Genomic DNA, 20,167 nt, shown 5'->3' on the forward strand with positions numbered 1-20,167 from the left:
CAAGATACAAGATCAGTATGATCTACTTGAAGACACAATTAAAGGGAAACTAAAGGGAAACTAAGGCGAAATATAAATGTTGACATATTGTCCATTATTCATTTTTGGTAGCTTATAGGAGTCACCTAAGAATGCATACCCTATATCTAGGCACTGGTAATTATCACCTTTGGTTGTGTTTAATTTCTAGCTTCATGGATTATGCCTGCTCAGCCAATTAAAAGTGCCAATTAATTCATTATTAATATATATATACTAGTTTTACAATTATAGCAATATCTGTTAATTAAGTATCACTTTACATAAAACTTATAGTATGAAATGTTTATTATTTGTCTGGGAAAAAAAAACCCTGAGGAACTAACATCAGAGACTGAACACAACTACAACATTGAAAGTGTTCCGATCCATTTTTTTTTTTTTTTTTTGATCAGCTGCAGATTGGATTGGAAACTACATGAACATGATAAATGAATCCAAAATCCAAATACCACTCTGATTTATAGACCTAAGGGAAAGCATATTAACCGAGCACAAAGTGGGAGAAAGTTAATTTATAGATATAAATTGTATGGTCATAAAATTTGTGTTTTTCTCTTAAAACATGTAATGTGTAAATGTAATTCATTACTTTAACAAAGTATTTGTAATTTAATTAATTGCTTTTCTGAATGAGAGTAATGGTAATGGTAATTGTAATGGTAAAAATTTCCAAAGTAATTGTAATTTAATTCATTACATTTCAAAGTAATTGACCCCAGGTCTGGTGCCATCAATGTATTTCATTAATTTGTACCTGTAACACTTTTACTCATTGTCAACATCGGTCATTTTTAACTCATTGTTCAATCCCTCTTTTAAATTTGATTTTTATTGAGTCATAATCAAACGGATGGGATAAACTTTTTTCCAACTTAAACTGTCTTCTCTATTGCAAAGTCCTCCCCATTAAAAATTAATTCATGAACAAAAATTTTGTTTCCTAAAGTCGAATAAAAAGTTACATATATTTTATGCCTTTTTGAAATTAAGAAAACAAAGAAAAATTCTGCATCAATTTATTGTTTTAAATATTCTGTTTTTTTTTTTTTTTTTTTTTTTTTTTTTTTTACTAAAGACAGAACACGCTTTATAATTGCAAAAGGAACAAACATTCGCGGATCCAGAAATTTTCTCCAGGAAGGGGGGGGGGTGTCCATGTCCAAAGAAGTCAAAACAAATTCAACCTAGAAATTTCTTGACAATTAAAAAAAACCCTTTAACTCTTTTTCCAAATGTGTGTGTGTGTGTGTGTGTGTGTCGGGGGGGGGGGGGTCCTCCCAACTTCAAAGGGGTCCGCGTTTTCTAGGCTGGGGGGAGGGGGTCAAGGGACTTTTAGTTGGTGTAGTATATACAGTTAAATAACTCTGCAAATTCCATGCAATCAGTAATAATTAAGTGAACATATTATATTGATTAATTATTTTCACGTAAATGCATTCAAACGAAGTTGAAGGAAATGTTGATCTATTATGTGTATAAAACATAATAATTAAATGAATCTAGATTATTTTTGTCACAGGTAATTTTTGTTTCAATATGAAGATGATAATCGATTTGGAAGCACTCCTGGAGTGAACCTATATTTCTTAAGGAAGCTCGAAACACTCACAAAAAGTGATTTTGGGCTTGGAGAAAAATATCTCATTTAAAGGTATGTATGTTGAGACTATTTATTTCATTTTCAACACGTAGGCCTACCTGCCTTATTTCCACAGGAAAAATGTTCAAAGACAATGGACTATTCCGATTTCATGAACAGAAATCACTGTTGTTTACTTACATTGGGAAAATTAATGGAAATGATGAATTCAATTACTTATTCTTGGTCTAATACTTAGAATGCTAAGAATATTTTAATCTATTACAATTTGTTAAATTAACTGCAAATAACCATTTTTTTCTATCTTACTCCTACGGGCAGATCACTGCAAATAACCATTTTCTATCTTACTTCTAAGGGCAGATTGCATAAACTGATAAAAACTGCCCTCTACGTGGAACTCTTTAGTGTGCAGTGTTTAGAGCTTCCTTAAAACTTATTGGAGCTCTCTAATATTGAAGGGTTAAAATTGCTATAGTGAATTGAAAGTAGAATTATTTATGGCGCAAGAGTAAGGTAACGGATCAATTTATTTTAGTAACATTAACTTCAAGTAGTATTTTACACATGTCTTTACCCTGTCTAGTCAAGATATGGAATTTTAAATCGTAAAAACAAGTGATTACTAGGAGTCTTGCCATTTTTATGTTATACAGTGCACTGTCGTCTGAAGTATTTCTCAATCGATGTCTTGGTTTAAAATTATACAGTGATATATCCTGCGATGTTGGCGAATTGAGCAATGCTTTATTATATTTAATGGACACACAACCAGGGATGTAAATGTTGATATATTTTTCCGTAATACAACTCGGTTTTACCCATTATCATGTCCAGTACAATCGGTACATTTAGCTTAGATAGAACGTTCTATCGTTAAAATGATATTGTCCTACGGACCCGGTGAGGGCTTGTCCCGAGACACAGTTAGATTATTCTAACTACATTTAGCTACGTAGTTTCAGCTTTATTAAGCTATGGTCGAGGGTCCTAAAGTCGTGCGTGCAAGGAGTAGTGCATCATTTTATTTTTGTCATATGTGGGTCATTTGCTATGATATTATGTTATAAACGATTGATTTTCAAAGATTAGAGAGGGAAGCGCCTACACTATAACAAAAAGTTAAATATGCAGAGGAAAACATTTATAAATTATTGAAATAAACAAAGGCATCAATAAAAGCCACCTTTTTTGTTAATACTCTTTTAACGGTTTCTAAATATATACTTTAACCGTGCGGAAGCGCCACCTATGGACATGACGAGCACATGGCTATGGGTATTTCACATGGGTATTTCAATTGTTTACTTTGGTCAAGCATTATAAAAGATGACCTGATGAAAATTATGTAGTCCTTATACTGTATAGACGTAATTATTACATAGGAATACATGTATAGAAAGAGTGAAGAAAGAATTATGACTTATTATAGATAAACAAATCGTAAACATAAGTAAATCAAAAAAATTAGGAAATTATTGAATTGATCCATGAAGAATAGAATCTTAGTCACCAGGAATTTGTTTTAATTCTGTTTTTATTTTTCTTGCCCCCATATTAGCTGCTGCATCAGAGTGCATGACTATACTGGTCCAAAACAAATATGGCCGACATAAATCTAACTTGCTTTGTGCCTAGATACATTGTTTGACCAGTTGCGAACTATTCCGATATCTTCTGGTGGTCTAATGATTTATTTTCGGAAAGCTTTTGGTATTTCTTAAAATACATATGAAACTTACTTTTGATACTTGAAATGTTGTTTTATGTGTGAAAATCTGACGTCTTTACAGAAGTTTTTCTGCAGACAAACACGTCGCAAATTCAGATTTGTTGCAGTGTAAAAGTATGTCGCCTGTTTCAAGCACAGTAGCGAACAAAAACTGACGGCAAAAAATCCAAACTTCACATAATTCTAACACTTGATAGATAAGCCTTCATACCAGAAGTATGAATTTATGTTTACACTTTTGAATTTATTAATTATCAGCTCTTAATTTATTAATTATTCAGAACTGATCAAAATTCGGAACTGGTCAAACGACTGTAATGAATTTAATAAAGTGCTTTAAAATATTTTGATTAACAAGAAAATTAGACAATAACAGGGTAAGTTAAAACATCAGATGAAATAACCACAGTTTAAATTGTACTTAACATGGATACTCTCTTAAGACCGCAACTACTGGGCACTCAAGGGTATTTGGAGTAGATTTATTTAGCTATTTCAATGCCACTTTTTCACAACTTTGCTCTTTATTTAAAATAAACAAAAAATCGCAAGTAAATGACTACTAATATTTACACAGGGATTTTTAAAGAGTAATCCAAAGCAAAGATAGTTTAAGCATTACAGTAACTGCTCTTGAACAATTTAAATCAAAAGATGTATTTTTAATGTTTAAGTAACTGTATACCACCTTGCGTGCATTGATAAGTATGATTACCTCACACATAGGCACCTGACGTTACTTATTTTTCTTTTAATAAAAAAAATATATACCCCCTACCTAATAATTCACAAGGTACACATCGCCGCCATCTTGAATTTTTCTAGGTCGGTCACATCAACTTGTATTTTCGTCTGAAACTCCGTGAAATAAATTTCCTGCAACCATATTCTTTCTGTGGTCAGTCTTTTGAGGTCTCAACTTACAGACAGTGCAACCAGAAGGGCTCATCACACTTGCAAATATTAAAAAGGTGGATGAGGCATGTTTTTTAAAGTCAGAGAATGTGAAATAAATTGCAATGCCATACAATTCTTAAACTGAATTTCTTTTGGAGAAATATTTTCAGAAATGTCCTGCAAGTTACCATGTGTGTCAATGTATATTAGACCTATTACACTGATATTATTATATTGTGAATTTAGATTTTTTTTAAAATATAAAAACACATGATGTAATCTTTTTTAATACTCCTTGTGTTTCATGCATGGAAAAGTGTTAATTTGATAATTATTTCTGGATTATGATGATTATAGAACATGTATGTGTTATGTATTTGCAGCATTAATTGGCAGAGATGCATCAGAACTATTCAGATGAAGAACAGGACCCTGATAAACAACAATCAGGTCATGATGTGGGAGTGAAAGGACAGAACCAAAATATACAGGTATATAACAGTATAACGTGTCGTATAGCTCAAACAATGATGTCAAATACAAGGGATATGTTTAAGTGCCTGTGTGGCTCCAACTTTATTTTATCCAAATTCATGATAAACCATGCTGTTTTGAATCTTTGGCTATCTCAGAGTTTTATGACAGTTCTACATTTTCCAGATATTGAGGTTTGAATGAATATATTCCATATGTTACAGAAGGTGCTTGAACTAAACAGGTTACTCAGAGGTCCGTGTATTTTTTACAAGTTCGGAAAATTAGTAAATTTGTGATACTTACAGTGTAAGTCTTAACATGCTCAAGGTACAATGAACATATGATATGAAGATGCAATGTCAGGGTAAATTCATCATAATCACAATGAAAATTGGAATAATGTGAAGTGCATATGATATTATTTTTAATTTCTTTTGTCAAAAAACAAAGCTGTAAGAATTAGAAAATGATGATACGATTGTGCATGTAATTTTAAATTTTTTCAAAATTAATTTCTGTTAATTTATTTTTTCATCAGTTTTTAAAGGATAAAAAAAGGTAATTTCTCAATGACTGTGTAGTTGTAGTACATACATAACAAGAATCATACAGTTTATAAAACTTCTATTGGAGGAATTTGATAATCTTGTGAAGAGCAATTCTCTCTATATAAAGCAGGCAAGTCAAGAGATCAAGGACAAAAAAATGACCTTGGAGGAAATCAAACAGAGTGGGCGGGCAGAACGACAACGGAGGAGGGAGGAGAGAAGAAGACAGCAGTCCGACTCCGATTCAGAGTCAGAGTACCTGGTTGGAAAACTTGCGGAAATCGTGAGTTATATACGTTGATAGCCTTGAAATGACATAAGTCGTATTTTAATTTTAACTTTAAACCCAAGGTTCAAGGGAGCAGTTTGCCCATCAAATGTTGGTCTGCTATCCACTTCTTCTATAGAATTATGACCAGAATTGGTTCTTGAATCTAAATTTAAAAGCATTGTCAATCTTAGTCAAATCATACTTAATTATTATACCCTGTTCTGAAGGAGAGGGGGCCGGGTTTACAGCTTTATGCTTGTGTGTCTGTCTGTTTGTGTGTGTGTGTGTGTCTGTCTATTTGTCTGTAACAAATTTTTGTGGCAGTTTTTTTCAGCAAGTACTCTACCTAGATTCTTGAAATTTTAGCGCACTCTTTGTTTTGGCATGCCATATGAAGGGATTCATTTTTGTACGAATCCGATGTCAACTTTCTGTTTATCTGTGCATCTGTCTGTACCAAATTCTCATCAGGGGTATTACTTCTTCTTGTCATCCATATTGTTATACCCCCAAAATTAATTCATGGGGGTATCAAAACCTGCCATTATGATTTTGTTCTCTCTGTTTGTATATGGGGGGGGGGGGGTGTAATTGGTAGTGTTTTAGCATCTCTCTGTGTTTTGAGGCTCCAATGCAAAAAAGGTGAAATCTTATCCTTGAGGAGTTAGACTCAAAATGAAACACACTTACTGCCCTATTCTGGCAATATTGGTTTTTCTTTAGTGTATTTTTATATTTTTTAAAATGGATGTAAAAAAGATCTAATTCTGCTCATGGATTTTATTTTTTGCCTTTTGATATTTTTCTTTCTGACTTGTTTAATACAGGCTATTTCAGTAAAGGAACCAGACCTTGTTGAGGGGTAAGTTTTTAAACCTAATATAAAATTTGAATGTGGATTCTTATATAAAAAAGAAGAATTGAATCAAAAAATTAAGATTGATTAAGAAATCTGAAAAAAGTCATTTATCATGTTTATTGTCCTTTTGAAAAAATTTCAAAAAAGACATATACAGTAATTAAGACTAGCTTATAAGAAAAACCTTGGGACACAAATGTTTAGTTCCTTACACCAAATTTTTAATATCAACATAAAGTTGTGTTATGACATGAGGAGCAGATGGAGCTCTAACTTCCTTATGATTAACATTTCTTATATGCATCCTAGTTCCTTGTAAGAGAACATAACATTACTGTATTATAGTTTTGTTTGATTTGCCTCCCTTTATGTAAGGAAACATACAGTTACTGTATACAGTTTTGTTTGATTTGCCTCCCTTTATCAGCTGTGCATTTATTCTTCAGAACTGGCCTGATTTATGACAAGCGGATGTTGAAGCATGAAAATCTGTGGGACAAGGATTACCCCGAGAAGCCGTCACGCATCAGTGGACCTTTCCAGCGATGTTGTGAACTTGGTCTTACTGAGAGATGTATTTGGCTAGAGGTTGGCAATCCATAATGAGTAAAATAGTATTCTGAGCCAAAATCATACTGTAAATTCTCTACAGATTTTATTGATGGGGGTTGAGGTTTTTGAGAATTTCTAAATAAATATTTGCAAGAAGTTAAATTCATGTTAAATTCAATGTTAATTAAGAAGTCATTTATGACATACTCTACAAGTAAGATCATTGAATTAAATAAAGGCCAATGATATGACCTTCAATGATTTACTTTAAATTTCAGGCCCTGCATTCTACAGAGGACATGGTATTGTTACAGCATTCACAGGAGTTGATAGAGAAACTGAAACGGACAACAGAAATGAGTACCGAGGAACTAAAAGCAGAGGCTCTCAAATACGACTCTGTATACTTCAATCAAGTAGGATATTCTTTAATCAGATGAACATTTGTTGTCATGTATCTGTTGATGGTGGTGGTGGTGGTGGTGGTGGGGGGGGGGGGTTGTTCCCTCAGGAGAGCCATAGGATTAAATGACTTTTCTGGATAGAGTTATCCATCATCAATCTGTTCATATGTATGTTAACTTTTCACTTGTCTGACTTCTTTTCCACAAGCATTGGGCAAACTTCCACTACGCAACTTTCAAGGGTAGTTTGTTTAAAATTAAAGCAACATGGGCTGCAATTCAAGTGTAGATTCTAATTTGCTTAAATTATGCCAGGAATTCATAGGAATTTAAAAAGAAATTCTCAAGAAAACCAGTATGTACTACAGTCAAATTAATTTACAAGCATCTCTGAGAGACAGACTTACACTTGTAGGTTTATAAGATGATTGAATATGTATAGACTGTGTAAAGCCTTAGTAATGGAGAATGCTATAAAAATATGCAAACTTTTGCTTGATTTGTTCCTTTATAAACATGAATAAGTTGCTGGAAATTATAAACTTTAATCATGATTTTTTTCCTGTCTTCTCTATCCTAGGTTACATATGAGTGTTCTTTTCTGTCCCTGGGGAGTGCAGTAGAATTGATGGAACAGATTATCTTTTGTAGGCTACATATGAGTGTTCATTGCTGTCCCTGCAGGGGAGTACAGTAGAATTGATGAAACAGATTATCTTTTGTAGGCTACATATGAGTGTTCATTGCTGTCCCTGGGGAGTACAGTAGAATTGATGGAACAGATTCTCTATTGTAGGCTACATATGAGTGTTCTTTTCTGTCCCTGGGGAGTACAGTAGAATTGATGGAACAGATTATATTTTGTAGGCTTCATATGAGTGTTCATTGCTGTCCCTGGGGAGTACAGTAGAATTGATGGAATAGATTATCTTTTGTAGGCTTCATATGAGTGTTCATTGCTGTCCCTGGGGAGTACAGTAGAATTGATGGAACAGATTCTCTATTGTAGGCTACATATGAGTGTTCATTGCTGTCCCTGCAGGGGAGTACAGTAGAATTGATGGAACAGATTATCTTTTGTAGGCTACATATGAGTGTTCATTGCTGTCCCTGGGGAGTACAGTAGAATTGATGGAATAGATTATCTTTTGTAGGCTACATATGAGTGTTCATTGCTGTCCCTGCAGGGGAGTACAGTAGAATTGATGGAATAGATTCTCTATTGTAGGCTACATATGAGTGTTCATTGCTGTCCCTGCAGGGGAGTACAGTAGAATTGATGGAACAGATTCTCTATTGTAGGCTACATATGAGTGTTCATTGCTGTCCCTGGGGAGTACAGTAGAATTGATGGAATAGATTCTCTATTGTAGGCTACATATGAGTGTTCATTGCTGTCCCTGGGGAGTACAGTAGAATTGATGGAATAGAATCTCTATTGTAGGCTACATATGAGTGTTCATTGCTGTCCCTGGGGAGTACAGTAAAATTGATGGAACAGATTATCTTTTGTAGACTACATATGAGTGTTCATTGCTGTCCCTGGGGAGTACAGTAGAATTGATGGAACAGATTCTGAAGAAAAAGGTCAGTGGTTGGATGAATAATGTTAAAAACATGTACAAAGTATTTTCTTATCGACTGAATCTTATATTAAATAATATCAAAGATACTGAAATTCAGAACTAAACATTTGAAACAGTGAAGGATATTAATTAACCCTCTTGCACATGCCCTTGCACATGCTGTGGATTTGCAGGATTAGATGCAGAAATATCTTGAAAATATAAATGTGTACGTGTACGTGTATTTATTACTTTGATACAAAATTGTTTTCTGACTATAGTTATCTCTACAGTGATTTTTTTTCGAGATTCCATAAGAAAGGATTTGAGTTTGGCTTTTCCGAATGAATGATTTAAATTTATTTTTGAAATTTAAGGTGCGAAATGGAATGGCTTTAATAAGGTACGTTACTCTTTGACTATTATATTTCATTCATAGCAATTATGAAGATGGCATTTAAAACTGAATTTTATGAAAAAGTCACAATGTTTATTGCATGTCAGAAATTTTAGAACTGGAATAAAGTTAGCTGACTATATGATTTGTACATTTCAGTTGTTGATATTTATTTGGAAAATGTTGAAATTAATGATCTTATAAAAAGAATGCTACTTTAAAACCCCTGTATACCTAGATACCCCCCTATATCTCTATTTTCAGACCTCCAGGACACCACGCAATGACGGAGGAATTTTGTGGTTTTTGTTACTTTAATAATGTTGCTATTGCTGCTAAACATGCTCTGGAAAACTTTAAACTGAAAAAGTAAGTGGAACACAAGCACATCTTGAAGATTTGTGAAGATATGTCTGTAGAAGTGTTTATTTTTTGTTATGGTTGTTTGTTTTTAACGTCCCTCTCGAGAATTTTTCACTCGTATGGAGATGCCACCACTTGCCAGTGGAGGGCTACAAATTTTGACCTATACTCAGCACTTAGGGCCATTAAACAGTGAGGGATCTTTTTCGTGCCAGCACCACTGCGACATGGGACCTCTGTTTTATATCGTCTCATCTGAAGGACCGGTTTCCACGTCCCGCAGTGGGATTCAAACCTGCGACATAAGGATCAACTCCTTACTCCGCAACTCTAGAGCAGATGCTGTAACCTCTGCGTCACACCGGTGACAGAAGTGTCTATTAAATGAGAAGTGTTTATTAAATGAGCATTGAGCAATGAATGAAAAGATCCTTTCTTGGAAAGAATCTATATGTGAAGTGTTTCAGTGGAATTAAAAGTAAGATGCAATCTAAAATAATCCCGTTATATATTCAGGGTTCTCCACAAGGGGTTTTACCATGGCGGCCCACCATAGTTAAATTTATGTGCACCATGGTTAAACAAACTGCGCCATGGTTAAAATCGGCAGCTGCCATGATTAAATTTTTATAGCATTTCAGTACTGACACTTAATTTTTAATGACCTGAGTAGTTAATTGTGTTTATACTATGACTGGCATGCACCTGGAGAGAAAGCGGACTGTGCTAATCAAACACGGTCGTTGATCCACGAATATACCGTGAAGCCGTGAAGACAACTGCGAGTCAATCAGCTGATGATCAATATCTTGAATGTTAATTTTCCTGTACACAGGTAATTTCGGGTAACTCCAATGTGCTACCTATATGATAACAGATTTACCAAATGATAAGACATAGCGCACAGTACATGCAGTAACTAATGATGTCTAATAATCGAAAAGCATCCTAATCAAGTTTCTGTTGCCAAAAAGAATTCACCCTTTTAAAATTTCCGATTCCCTTGTATTTAATTAATTCCTCTTGCTCCATTTTTTAAATATTAATTTCATTATCTTTCTGACAAAATGGACATGAACGCCATCACAAAGTCTAAGTTTTAGAGTTAGCTCCCGTGTTTATGAAACTTCGCATGGCGCTATTTTTAGCTCTGGAGCACATGGAGTAGTAAACAATGGAGGAAATTCGGCGAAAAAAGCAGTGAAGAATAAACAACAACAAAAACCAAAAAAAAAAAAAAAAAAAACCAAAACGTTTAGAAAGAACAGAACAGAGATAGCAATTTTATGGTTATGTCACATTTATGCCCGTGGTTATATTAAGTTTTGATACTTATACCATCAGTAAGTTTTCAAAGAACATTCAGTTAAAAACTCAGGCAATGTTAAGATGTTGGTGTTCGTTCATGACTGTTCGTTTGTGTGTCTGTAAAGATAACTTCTTTTTTTCAAAATACTACTCCTTCCTATTAAAATAAAACTTGTCATGCAACAGGCAAGATCAATTCTGTATATTAGTTTTTGAATAAAATTCGACGAACAGTGTTGCAATGGTTACCATATTAAAATTTCAAAAAAAAAAATGAAACTCTTAAAACGCTCCTTCAGTTTTGGTCAAAATTTGGTACATTTGGGACTTTTGTAAAGTAAGATACATAATCCTTTTTATTGTTTTATTTTTACATGTATTTATTTCATTTTTTGGGGGTGGGTGGGGGGTATTTAAATTTTTTTTTTTGCTTTGCAATGAGAAATCAATTATTGATTAATGAAGCTTAGAGGGTCTAACACGCATTCGTGCTTTCGATCACATTTCGCTTTCAGGATGTTTCCTCCATGGTTAAATTTTCAAATGTGGAGAACCCTGATACTGTATACTATTAAATAGAGAGTATTATGAAGTGTAAAGACATGCAGTTCTTACATTAGGTTTATTTTATCCCCCCTACCCCCTCTAACGAAGTTGGGGGATGCTCCACCTGTAATTCTGTAATTTAACCTCATTTTGTGTACTTTTTTAAAGGATTTTAATCATAGACTGGGATGTTCACCATGGACAAGGCATCCAACAGATGTTTTACAATGATCCACGGTATAAAGGGGTTCCTTATTTAAACCTAGAATAACATACATAACTGTATATTGTTAAAAGAAAATATATGGAGTTCCTAAAGGTTTTAAAGAAGTTTTAAAAATTGATTGATATTAGATTCTTATGCATGTTTCTGAACCTTATAATTGGAGTCTGATAGATTCTTTGATGAAATATAATAATTGAGATGTTCTAGTTATGTAAACAATATTTAGATTATATAATGCTTAACTCAAAACTAAAAACAAACAAATATAGCTAAACAATTCTCAGAAAAATATTAGTCATGATTCAGAGATTAAAATCCTAGCTTTACCTATAATTTTTTTTTATTAAGTAAAAAAAAGAATAAAGATATGCCTGTAAATAATATCATTGTTCCTCTATTATGACTTGCATTTCTGTGTGTTGATTAACAGAGTGCTGTACTTTTCTATACATCGATATGAATTTGGGAAGTTTTGGCCACACCTAAGAGAGAGTGACTATGATTTCATTGGAGAGGAAAAAGGCATGGGATATAATATCAATGTTCCACTTAACCAGGTAAATAAGTAAAGAGTGTGTGATATAACATCAGTGTACCACTTAACCAGGTAAATAAGTAAAGAGTGCGTGATATAACATCAGTGTACCACTTAACCAGATAAATAAGTAAAGAGTGTGTGATGTAACATCAATGTTCCACTTAACCAGGTATAAATAAGTAAAGAGTGTGTGATGTAACATCAATGTTCCACTTAACCAGGTAAATAAGTAAAGAGTGTGTGATATAACATCAATGTTCCACTTAACCAGGTAAATAAGTAAAGAGTGTGTGATATAACATCAATGTTCCACTTAACCAGGTAAATAAGTCAAGAGTGTGTGATATAACATCAATTAGGGCTGGGACGATATATCGAGATATCGATAATATCGATTCAATGTGAGGATGATACGCATATCGATACGTATGAAGAAATATCGAAATATCGCAAAAAAAATTTCTGACATGTTTTTTCTTTGTTTGCTTAATATTTTGTATTAGATATATAAAATAAATATGCAGAATATAAATATAAATATGAAATACATAATAATTAACCCCACTTGTGTAAAATAATTTTGTTTTACAACATATATACAACTTCTTTGAATAAATTATTCTCATTTGTGAAGAAATGTTTTGTTCATTTCAATACAAAATTTTTTTTTATAACTAATTCAACATATCGTGATACATATCGTATCGTGGCTCAAATATCGTGATACGTATCGATATAGAAAATGTTGTATCGTCCCAGCCCTAACATCAATGTTCCACTTAACCAGATATAAATAAGTCATGAGTGTGTGATATAACATCAATGTTCCACTTAACCAGGTATAAATAAGTAAAGAGTGTGTGATATAGCATCAATGTTCCACTTAACCAGGTATAAATAAGTAAAGAGTGTGTGATATAACATCAATGTTCCACTTAACCAGGTATAAATTAGTAAAGAGTGTGTGATGTAACATCAATGTTCCACTTAACCAGGTATAAATTAGTAAAGAGTGTGTGATATAACATCAATGTTCCACTTAACCAGGTATAAATTAGTAAAGAGTGTGTGATATAACATCAAAGTTCCCCTTAACCAGGTATAAATAAGTATAGAGTGTGTGATGTAACATCAATGTTCCACTTAACCAGGTGTAAATAAGTAAAGAGTGTGTGATATAACATCAGTGTTCCACTTAACCAGGTAAATAAGTAAAGAGTGTGTGATATAGCATCAGTGTTCCACTTAACCAGGTATAAATAAATAAAGAGTGTGTGATGTAACATCAATGTTCCACTTAACCAGGTATAAATAAGTAAAGAGTGTGTGATGTAACATCAATGTTCCACTTAACCAGGTATAAATAAGTAAAGAGTTTGTGATATAACATCAATGTTCCACTTTACCAGATAAATAAGTAAAGAGTGTGTGATATAACATCAATGTTCCACTTAACCAGGTATAAATAAGTAAAGAGTGTGTGATATAACATCAATGTTCCACTTAACCAGGTATAAATAAGTAAAGAGTGTGTGATGTAACATCAATGTTCCACTTAATGAGGTATAAATAAGTAAAGAGTGTGTGATATTACATCAATGTTCCACTTAACCAGGTGTAAATAAGTAAAGAGTGTGTGATATAACATCAGTGTTCCACTTAACCAGGTAAATAAGTAAAGAGTGTGTGATATAGCATCAGTGTTCCACTTAACCAGGTAAATAAGTAAAGAGTGTGTGATATAACATCAATGTTCCACTTAACCAGGTATAAATAAATAAGGAGTGTGTGATGTAACATCAATGTTCCACTTAACCAGGTATAAATAAGTAAAGAGTGTGTGATGTAACATCAATGTTCCACTTAACCAGGTATAAATAAGTAAAGAGTTTGTGATGTAACATCAATGTTCCACTTAACCAGATAAATAAGTAAAGAGTGTGTGATATAACATCAATGTTCCACTTAACCAGGTATAAATAAGTAAAGAGTGTGTGATATAACCTCAATGTTCCACTTAATGAGGTATAAATAAGTAAAGAGTGTGTGATATAACATCAATGTTCCACTTAACCTTGTATAAATAAATAAAGAGTGTGTGATATATTATCAATGTTCCACTTAACCAGGTTTAAATAAGTAAAGAGTGTGTGATGTAACATCAATGTTCCACTTAACCAGGTATAAATAAGTAAAGAGTGTGTGATATAACATCAGTGTTCCACTTAACCAGATAAATAAGTAAAGAGTGTGTGATATATCATCAGTGTTCCACTTAACCAGGTATAAATAAGTAAAGAGTGTGTGATGTAACATCAATGTTCCACTTAATCAGGTATAAATAAGTAAAGAGTGTGTGATATAGCAACAATGTTCCACTTAACCAGATAAATAAGTAAAGAGTGTGTGATATAACATCAATGTTCCACTTAACCAGGTATAAATAAGTAAAGAGTGTGTGATATAACATCAATGTTCCACTTAACCAGATAAATAAGTAAAGAGTGTGTGATATAACATCAATGTTCCACTTAACCAGGTATAAATAAGTAAAGAGTGTGTGATATATCATCAATGTTCCACTTAACCAGGTATAAATAAGTAAAGAGTGTGTGATATAACATCAATGTTCCACTTAACCAGGTATAAATAAGTAAAGAGTGTGTGATGTAACATCAATGTTCCACTTAACCAGGTATAAATAAGTAAAGAGTGTGTGATATAACATCAATGTTCCACTTAACCAGGTAAAATTGCACCTTAATATGTTATTCAGTAAGTTCAAATCGGAGAATATTTGTTAAATGATTATGAAGCACATTTAAGAGGAATATGATGAAATTGAAAAAAAAATATATTGAGACAAAATATAAGAATTATTTCACCTGGCATATATTGTTATATTTTTGTAGACAGGAATGACAGATCATGATTACCTGGCTATTTTTCATCAGATTCTAATGCCAATCGCATTTGAGGTAAGACTTTTATATATATCTACATATTTTAAGTTTAATAGCTAACCTAGACATAGTTAAGGAGAAACTTCTATTGTACTCCCCAAGATTGATGTCACTGTTGGCTTCCCAGGTTAGAGTTCTAAGAGCAGGCGAATTCCAAACAAATCCTAAGCCAAACCTGGATCAAACTTGCATATAGGTACTTGCTCTCAGACTTGCTTCAAATGCTGATTTGACTTTTATTTTCCAGAAAAATTGACTGCTTAAATATTTTCTAGTGGGTCCATATTTTTTAAGTATCTTGAAATGCAAATATACATGTACTATCATTTTTTTATCATATGCTGAAGAAAGTCTTAGTATTTTACAAATGAGTGGCCAATTTGAAGTTTCTGGAGCTGAACAATTGCACTGCATTGTAGGCTTCTTCTGTACTGAACTTAAATGAATGATGATACATCTAGGAATGCATAACATTTGTTTTGAATTGTATGCTGTATATTTCAAATTTATAACTACTGATGAGTGTTTATTGCAAGGAGATAGCAAATATACATGCATTTGGTATGTGACAATTCCTCTAGTATTTTCCAAGGTGAACTATAAATAGTAATTCTATTTGATTACCTAAAAATTTAGATATATATATGACACAAATGCATCTTTAAACTTTTTTAGTATATATCTAAATTTTTTTGGAATGGGCCTGCTCTTAGGACTCTAACCTGGGAAGCCAACATATGTTATACCCCCGGCATTGGAGTCGATGTTAGCGCCATCGTCCTGGTTAAAGTTTTAGGAGCAAGTTTGGAGCAGGTCCATAAGCCCTACCTGGACCAAACTTGCATGTATGATGCATCTAGGGATGGACACTACCACACTTGCTTCAGATGCTGAATCTGACCTAGATTTTTCAGATAAGTGACCAGGTTAAAGTTTTTGGAGCAGGTCCAATCCCAAGTAACTATAAGCCCTAATTGGACCAAACTTGCATGGACCACACTTGCTTCAGATGCTGGATCTGACCTAGATTTTCCAGATGAATGACCAGGTTAAAGTTTTTGGAGCAGGACTATGAACCCTACCTGGACCAAACTTGCATGGACGATACATCTAGGGATGGACACTACCATACTTGCTTCAGATGCTGAATCTGACCTAGATTTTGCAGATGAGTGACAAGGTTAATGTTTTTTCGGAGCAGGTTCATTTCCAAGTAACTATAAGCCCTACCTGGACCAAACTTGCATGTATGATGCATCTAGAGATGGACACTACCACACTTGCTTCAGATGCTGGATCTAACATCGATTTTCCAGATGAGTGATCGAGTTAAAGTATTGGAGCTGGCTTGTTCCCAGGTAACTATAAGCCCTATCTGGACCAAACTTGCATGGATGATGCATCTAGGGATGTACACTAACCAGCCTGCTTAGGATGCTGGATCTCACCTAGATTTTCCACATGAGTGAAATTTAGCCATATTTCAACCAAATTAGCATGGATGAGGTATCTAGGGATTGACACTTCCAGACTTGCTTTGGATTCTGAGTCTGACCTACATTTTCCAGATGAGTGACCAGGGTAATGTTTTTGGGAGTAACTATATAATATTATGGCCTGTAATTATTAAAGTTGCATAGATGGTGCATCTAAGGAGGAAAACTTCCAGACTTGCTTTGGATGTTGGAACTGACCAAAATTTTCTTGAATTAGGAAAGAGGTTTAAAGGTTTTTAAGCAGTTCTATTTCCAAGTAACTATAAGTCCTACTTAAACCAAACTTGCATGGATATTGATCTTGGGATGTACACTTACTAGAAAAAAAATATGATGCGAAATTTGCCTTACTTATAGATTAACGTTCGTAAAGGTGAGCTTCATAATCTTTGATTACCTATGTTTTCACTTTAAATCATGGATAATTTTTGATCTCATAAATTCTATATTGTTGAAGATAAACGACTGAATCTTGTATGCAGTGTATTAAACTGTAACAAGCTTTACAAAAAACATTAATGAAATATTGAGATGGTTCATTAAGTACAGATTTGTTGATTAGTTAATTAACTTTAATGTGCTGGTAATTTCAGTTTGATCCAGAATTAGTTTTGATTTCTGCTGGATATGATTGCGCAATTGGGTGTCCTGAGGTAAAACAAAGGGGTTGTGAACATTCCGTATTCTGAGTAGTTATAGTTGCTTTACACTGTGTTGGACAAATATCTAAAGAAAATTTCTTGGCTTATTGAAGATTTCTGTTAAATAGAGCCAATATACAGGAGGGAGAGGGGATTGAGGATTAAAAAAGAAGCAAAAAATCATACAATTCTTTTTTTATATCAGTTTTATTATTTATTAATTAAAAAGTAATTTTTCTACACAGCATCCTAGTACAATTAAAAATTCACATCAAGAAATTTTCTGTAGTTTTCCAACATGTATCTTTATTGTAAGTTGTATTAAATACCACAGGTGGCATGCTCTAGGTGTTACTGTTGCATGCCATTTTCATGCACATGCAGTCGCAATAATTATACTGTTAGTTTGAATTCTAGTAATTTTCTTATTCTCAATTAATATGCTTCATTGTTTTTTAACACAGTTTAATCCTGATTTTGTTGTTGTGTCGGCTGGATTTGACTCGGCCATTGGAGATCCAAAGGTCTTGTACTTCTTATAGTTCTAAATTAAAGGACAAAACAAATAAGCTCATAAAATTAAAGAACAAAGAATTACATAATTTTTGGTACATGATTAATATAGATGTACAGTAAATAACTGTTGGTTTTTTAAAATTAATCGTGAACAATTTATGCAGATTAAGTTTTCAATTTACAAACTTTATCAGTACACATGTCAATAAGGGGGGTTAACTTAGCAGAACTGCTCGTATTACCTAAAAGGTTGGAAGTCAGTGGTAGGTTTGAGCAATGTCATTGTGGCAGATTCATAGATATCTTTTAAGACTTTATTCTCATACATATGTACAGATGGAGGGAGGTCAGAAAAATGTGGAGTAAAGGGACAAAGGTCAATGACTGAGGTCATAGAGACTGAGGTCATAGGTCAGTGACTAAGGTCATAGGTCAATAACTGAGATCACAGTCAGTGATAAAATTGACCAATGGCAGTTTAGGTGCAATTTTACCCTTAAATTTGAAATACAAACTCGATTGTTAATTATTAGCAAGAAAAAAAATCATCGTCAAGGTTAAAATATAACTTGGAATGGATAATGTTGTCTTCATGCATAAACATATCATGTCAAAGATGTCATACATGTTCTCCTGATGTGATATTTTGTGAGAGTTATGATTCTAGGATATGCTTTGGCAGGGGTTTGATTTTTTAATTCTTTTTGTTTGTAAACTTTTATTGCATGTACGTATTCTAATTCATTGTGAATGATTTAATACCTTTGTAAAACAAATATTTTCATTATCTGTGTAATGGCTTTCATTAAAAATTTGTTCTGCACTGTACTTATATAATTTAAAATAAAAATAGTGTAAAATGCCATATTTATAATAAAAGTAACTATATAATAATTAATGCTTCATTCACAAACTTAAATAAAGACATTCATAAATCTATCAGAAATGCATTGTATAATTATGCACAGTATAAATTTATATTTTCTCCTACAAGTTAATTTGATATGAGCAGTTTAATATTTTATTATCTTAAAATTTTGATTGAATTATATTTAAATAAATTCAAATAAAAACCACTTTACTAGTGCAATATATTGAACATAAAAAACTTATGTAATGCAGTAATGCACGTAGATCTTTTATGGTTTTGTATTTTTAAATTGAGATTTTATTAAACAATACATTGTAAGAGTACAAATATTAACCATTATATTTTAAAAGTTGATTTTTCTTATAGGGAGAAATGGGTGTAACTCCTGCAGCCTTTGCTCACTTGACTCACAAGGTCATGTCCTTGGCTCAAGGTCGTGTGGCAGTCATATTGGAGGTATCGACAAATCCACTGTTTGTCTTTGTTCTCTATAATGTAATCATGAATTGTAAAAATTGCAACAAATCAAAGAAAAGCAATCAGCATTAATCTTCATGCAAATTAGTGTTATGTGGTTTATGGGCCAGAATTTGATATGCAGTGAATTTTTTTTTAGGGTGGGTACTGCTTAAAGTCTCTATCTGAGTCTGCAGCCTTGACCTTGAGAGCATTACTTGATGATCCTTGTCCCAGAATTCCTCCATCTCAGGAACCATGTGACAGGTCAGTATTTAAGAGATGAATTTAATTTTTGAGAACTCATGAGGACATGAACTACGATGCTTCACACCTGCATATTTTATGAATCGCGTTAGCGCTTCATGATAAATATGCAGGCGTGAAGCATTGTAGTTCATGTACCTCATGAATTCTCAAAAATTAAATTCATTTCTTATATTTACATTATTTTTCTGATGACCAGCCACATATTTTTGTCTTTCAACGATCATTTTTGAAAATAAAAGTTTGCACTATTTTTTGACTTCAATCACAATGGAAATATTCTTACTCATGCCACGTTAATTCATGAGAACATGAACTTTTTCTAATTTGCAAAGAATCTTATTTAAAGCAATATGAGCTGCAACTTTGATGTCGGAAATTTTTGTTGTGAAATTGTAATTAAATATTTTAGTGACAGAAGAAAAGAAGATTTATAAACTTCTTTTGTTCATATTTGCAATGGAAGAAATATTTATAAGCTTTGATTGGAGCAAAATTACATTATTGTCATCCTGTAAAATATTGATTTCTTATATAATACTATACAATTCATTGTACAGAAGTTTTCTGAAACAATTTAATACTTTATATTAGTCTTATTGATCATAAAGGCGTAAATTACATACAAATTT

General features: G+C 32.9%; 1 protein-coding gene across 4 annotated transcripts in view; it reads left to right on the forward strand.

Annotated features, from left to right (window-relative positions):
* The first annotated feature begins 4,665 nt into the window (after nucleotides 1–4,665).
* Nucleotides 4,666–20,167, forward strand: part of LOC133203704 (histone deacetylase 6-like) — a 93,857-nt gene continuing 78,355 nt past the window's right edge. For 2 of the 4 annotated variants that reach the window (XM_061339471.1, XM_061339474.1), the window contains exons 1-14: nucleotides 4,666–4,762; nucleotides 5,424–5,579; nucleotides 6,395–6,429; nucleotides 6,873–7,014; nucleotides 7,257–7,394; nucleotides 8,898–8,969; nucleotides 9,325–9,350; nucleotides 9,609–9,713; nucleotides 11,730–11,798; nucleotides 12,218–12,344; nucleotides 15,238–15,303; nucleotides 17,378–17,437; nucleotides 19,179–19,268; nucleotides 19,429–19,535. In XM_061339471.1, coding sequence (XP_061195455.1) covers nucleotides 4,670–4,762; nucleotides 5,424–5,579; nucleotides 6,395–6,429; nucleotides 6,873–7,014; nucleotides 7,257–7,394; nucleotides 8,898–8,969; nucleotides 9,325–9,350; nucleotides 9,609–9,713; nucleotides 11,730–11,798; nucleotides 12,218–12,344; nucleotides 15,238–15,303; nucleotides 17,378–17,437; nucleotides 19,179–19,268; nucleotides 19,429–19,535 — 1,286 coding nt within the window. In that variant the 5' untranslated portion in view covers nucleotides 4,666–4,669. Of the gene's footprint in view, nucleotides 4,763–5,423; nucleotides 5,580–6,394; nucleotides 6,430–6,872; nucleotides 7,015–7,256; nucleotides 7,395–8,897; nucleotides 8,970–9,324; nucleotides 9,351–9,608; nucleotides 9,714–11,729; nucleotides 11,799–12,217; nucleotides 12,345–15,237; nucleotides 15,304–17,377; nucleotides 17,438–17,889; nucleotides 17,950–19,178; nucleotides 19,269–19,428; nucleotides 19,536–20,167 lie in introns of all 4 variants that reach the window. The other 2 variants (XM_061339470.1, XM_061339473.1) reach the window with 2 other exon arrangements.

Source organism: Saccostrea echinata, unplaced genomic scaffold (genome assembly GCF_033153115.1).
Source record: "Saccostrea echinata isolate AGI-Se365-2 ecotype Australia unplaced genomic scaffold, CSIRO_AGI_Sech_v1 ptg000051l, whole genome shotgun sequence".
NCBI classification, from domain to species: domain Eukaryota; kingdom Metazoa; phylum Mollusca; class Bivalvia; order Ostreida; family Ostreidae; genus Saccostrea; species Saccostrea echinata.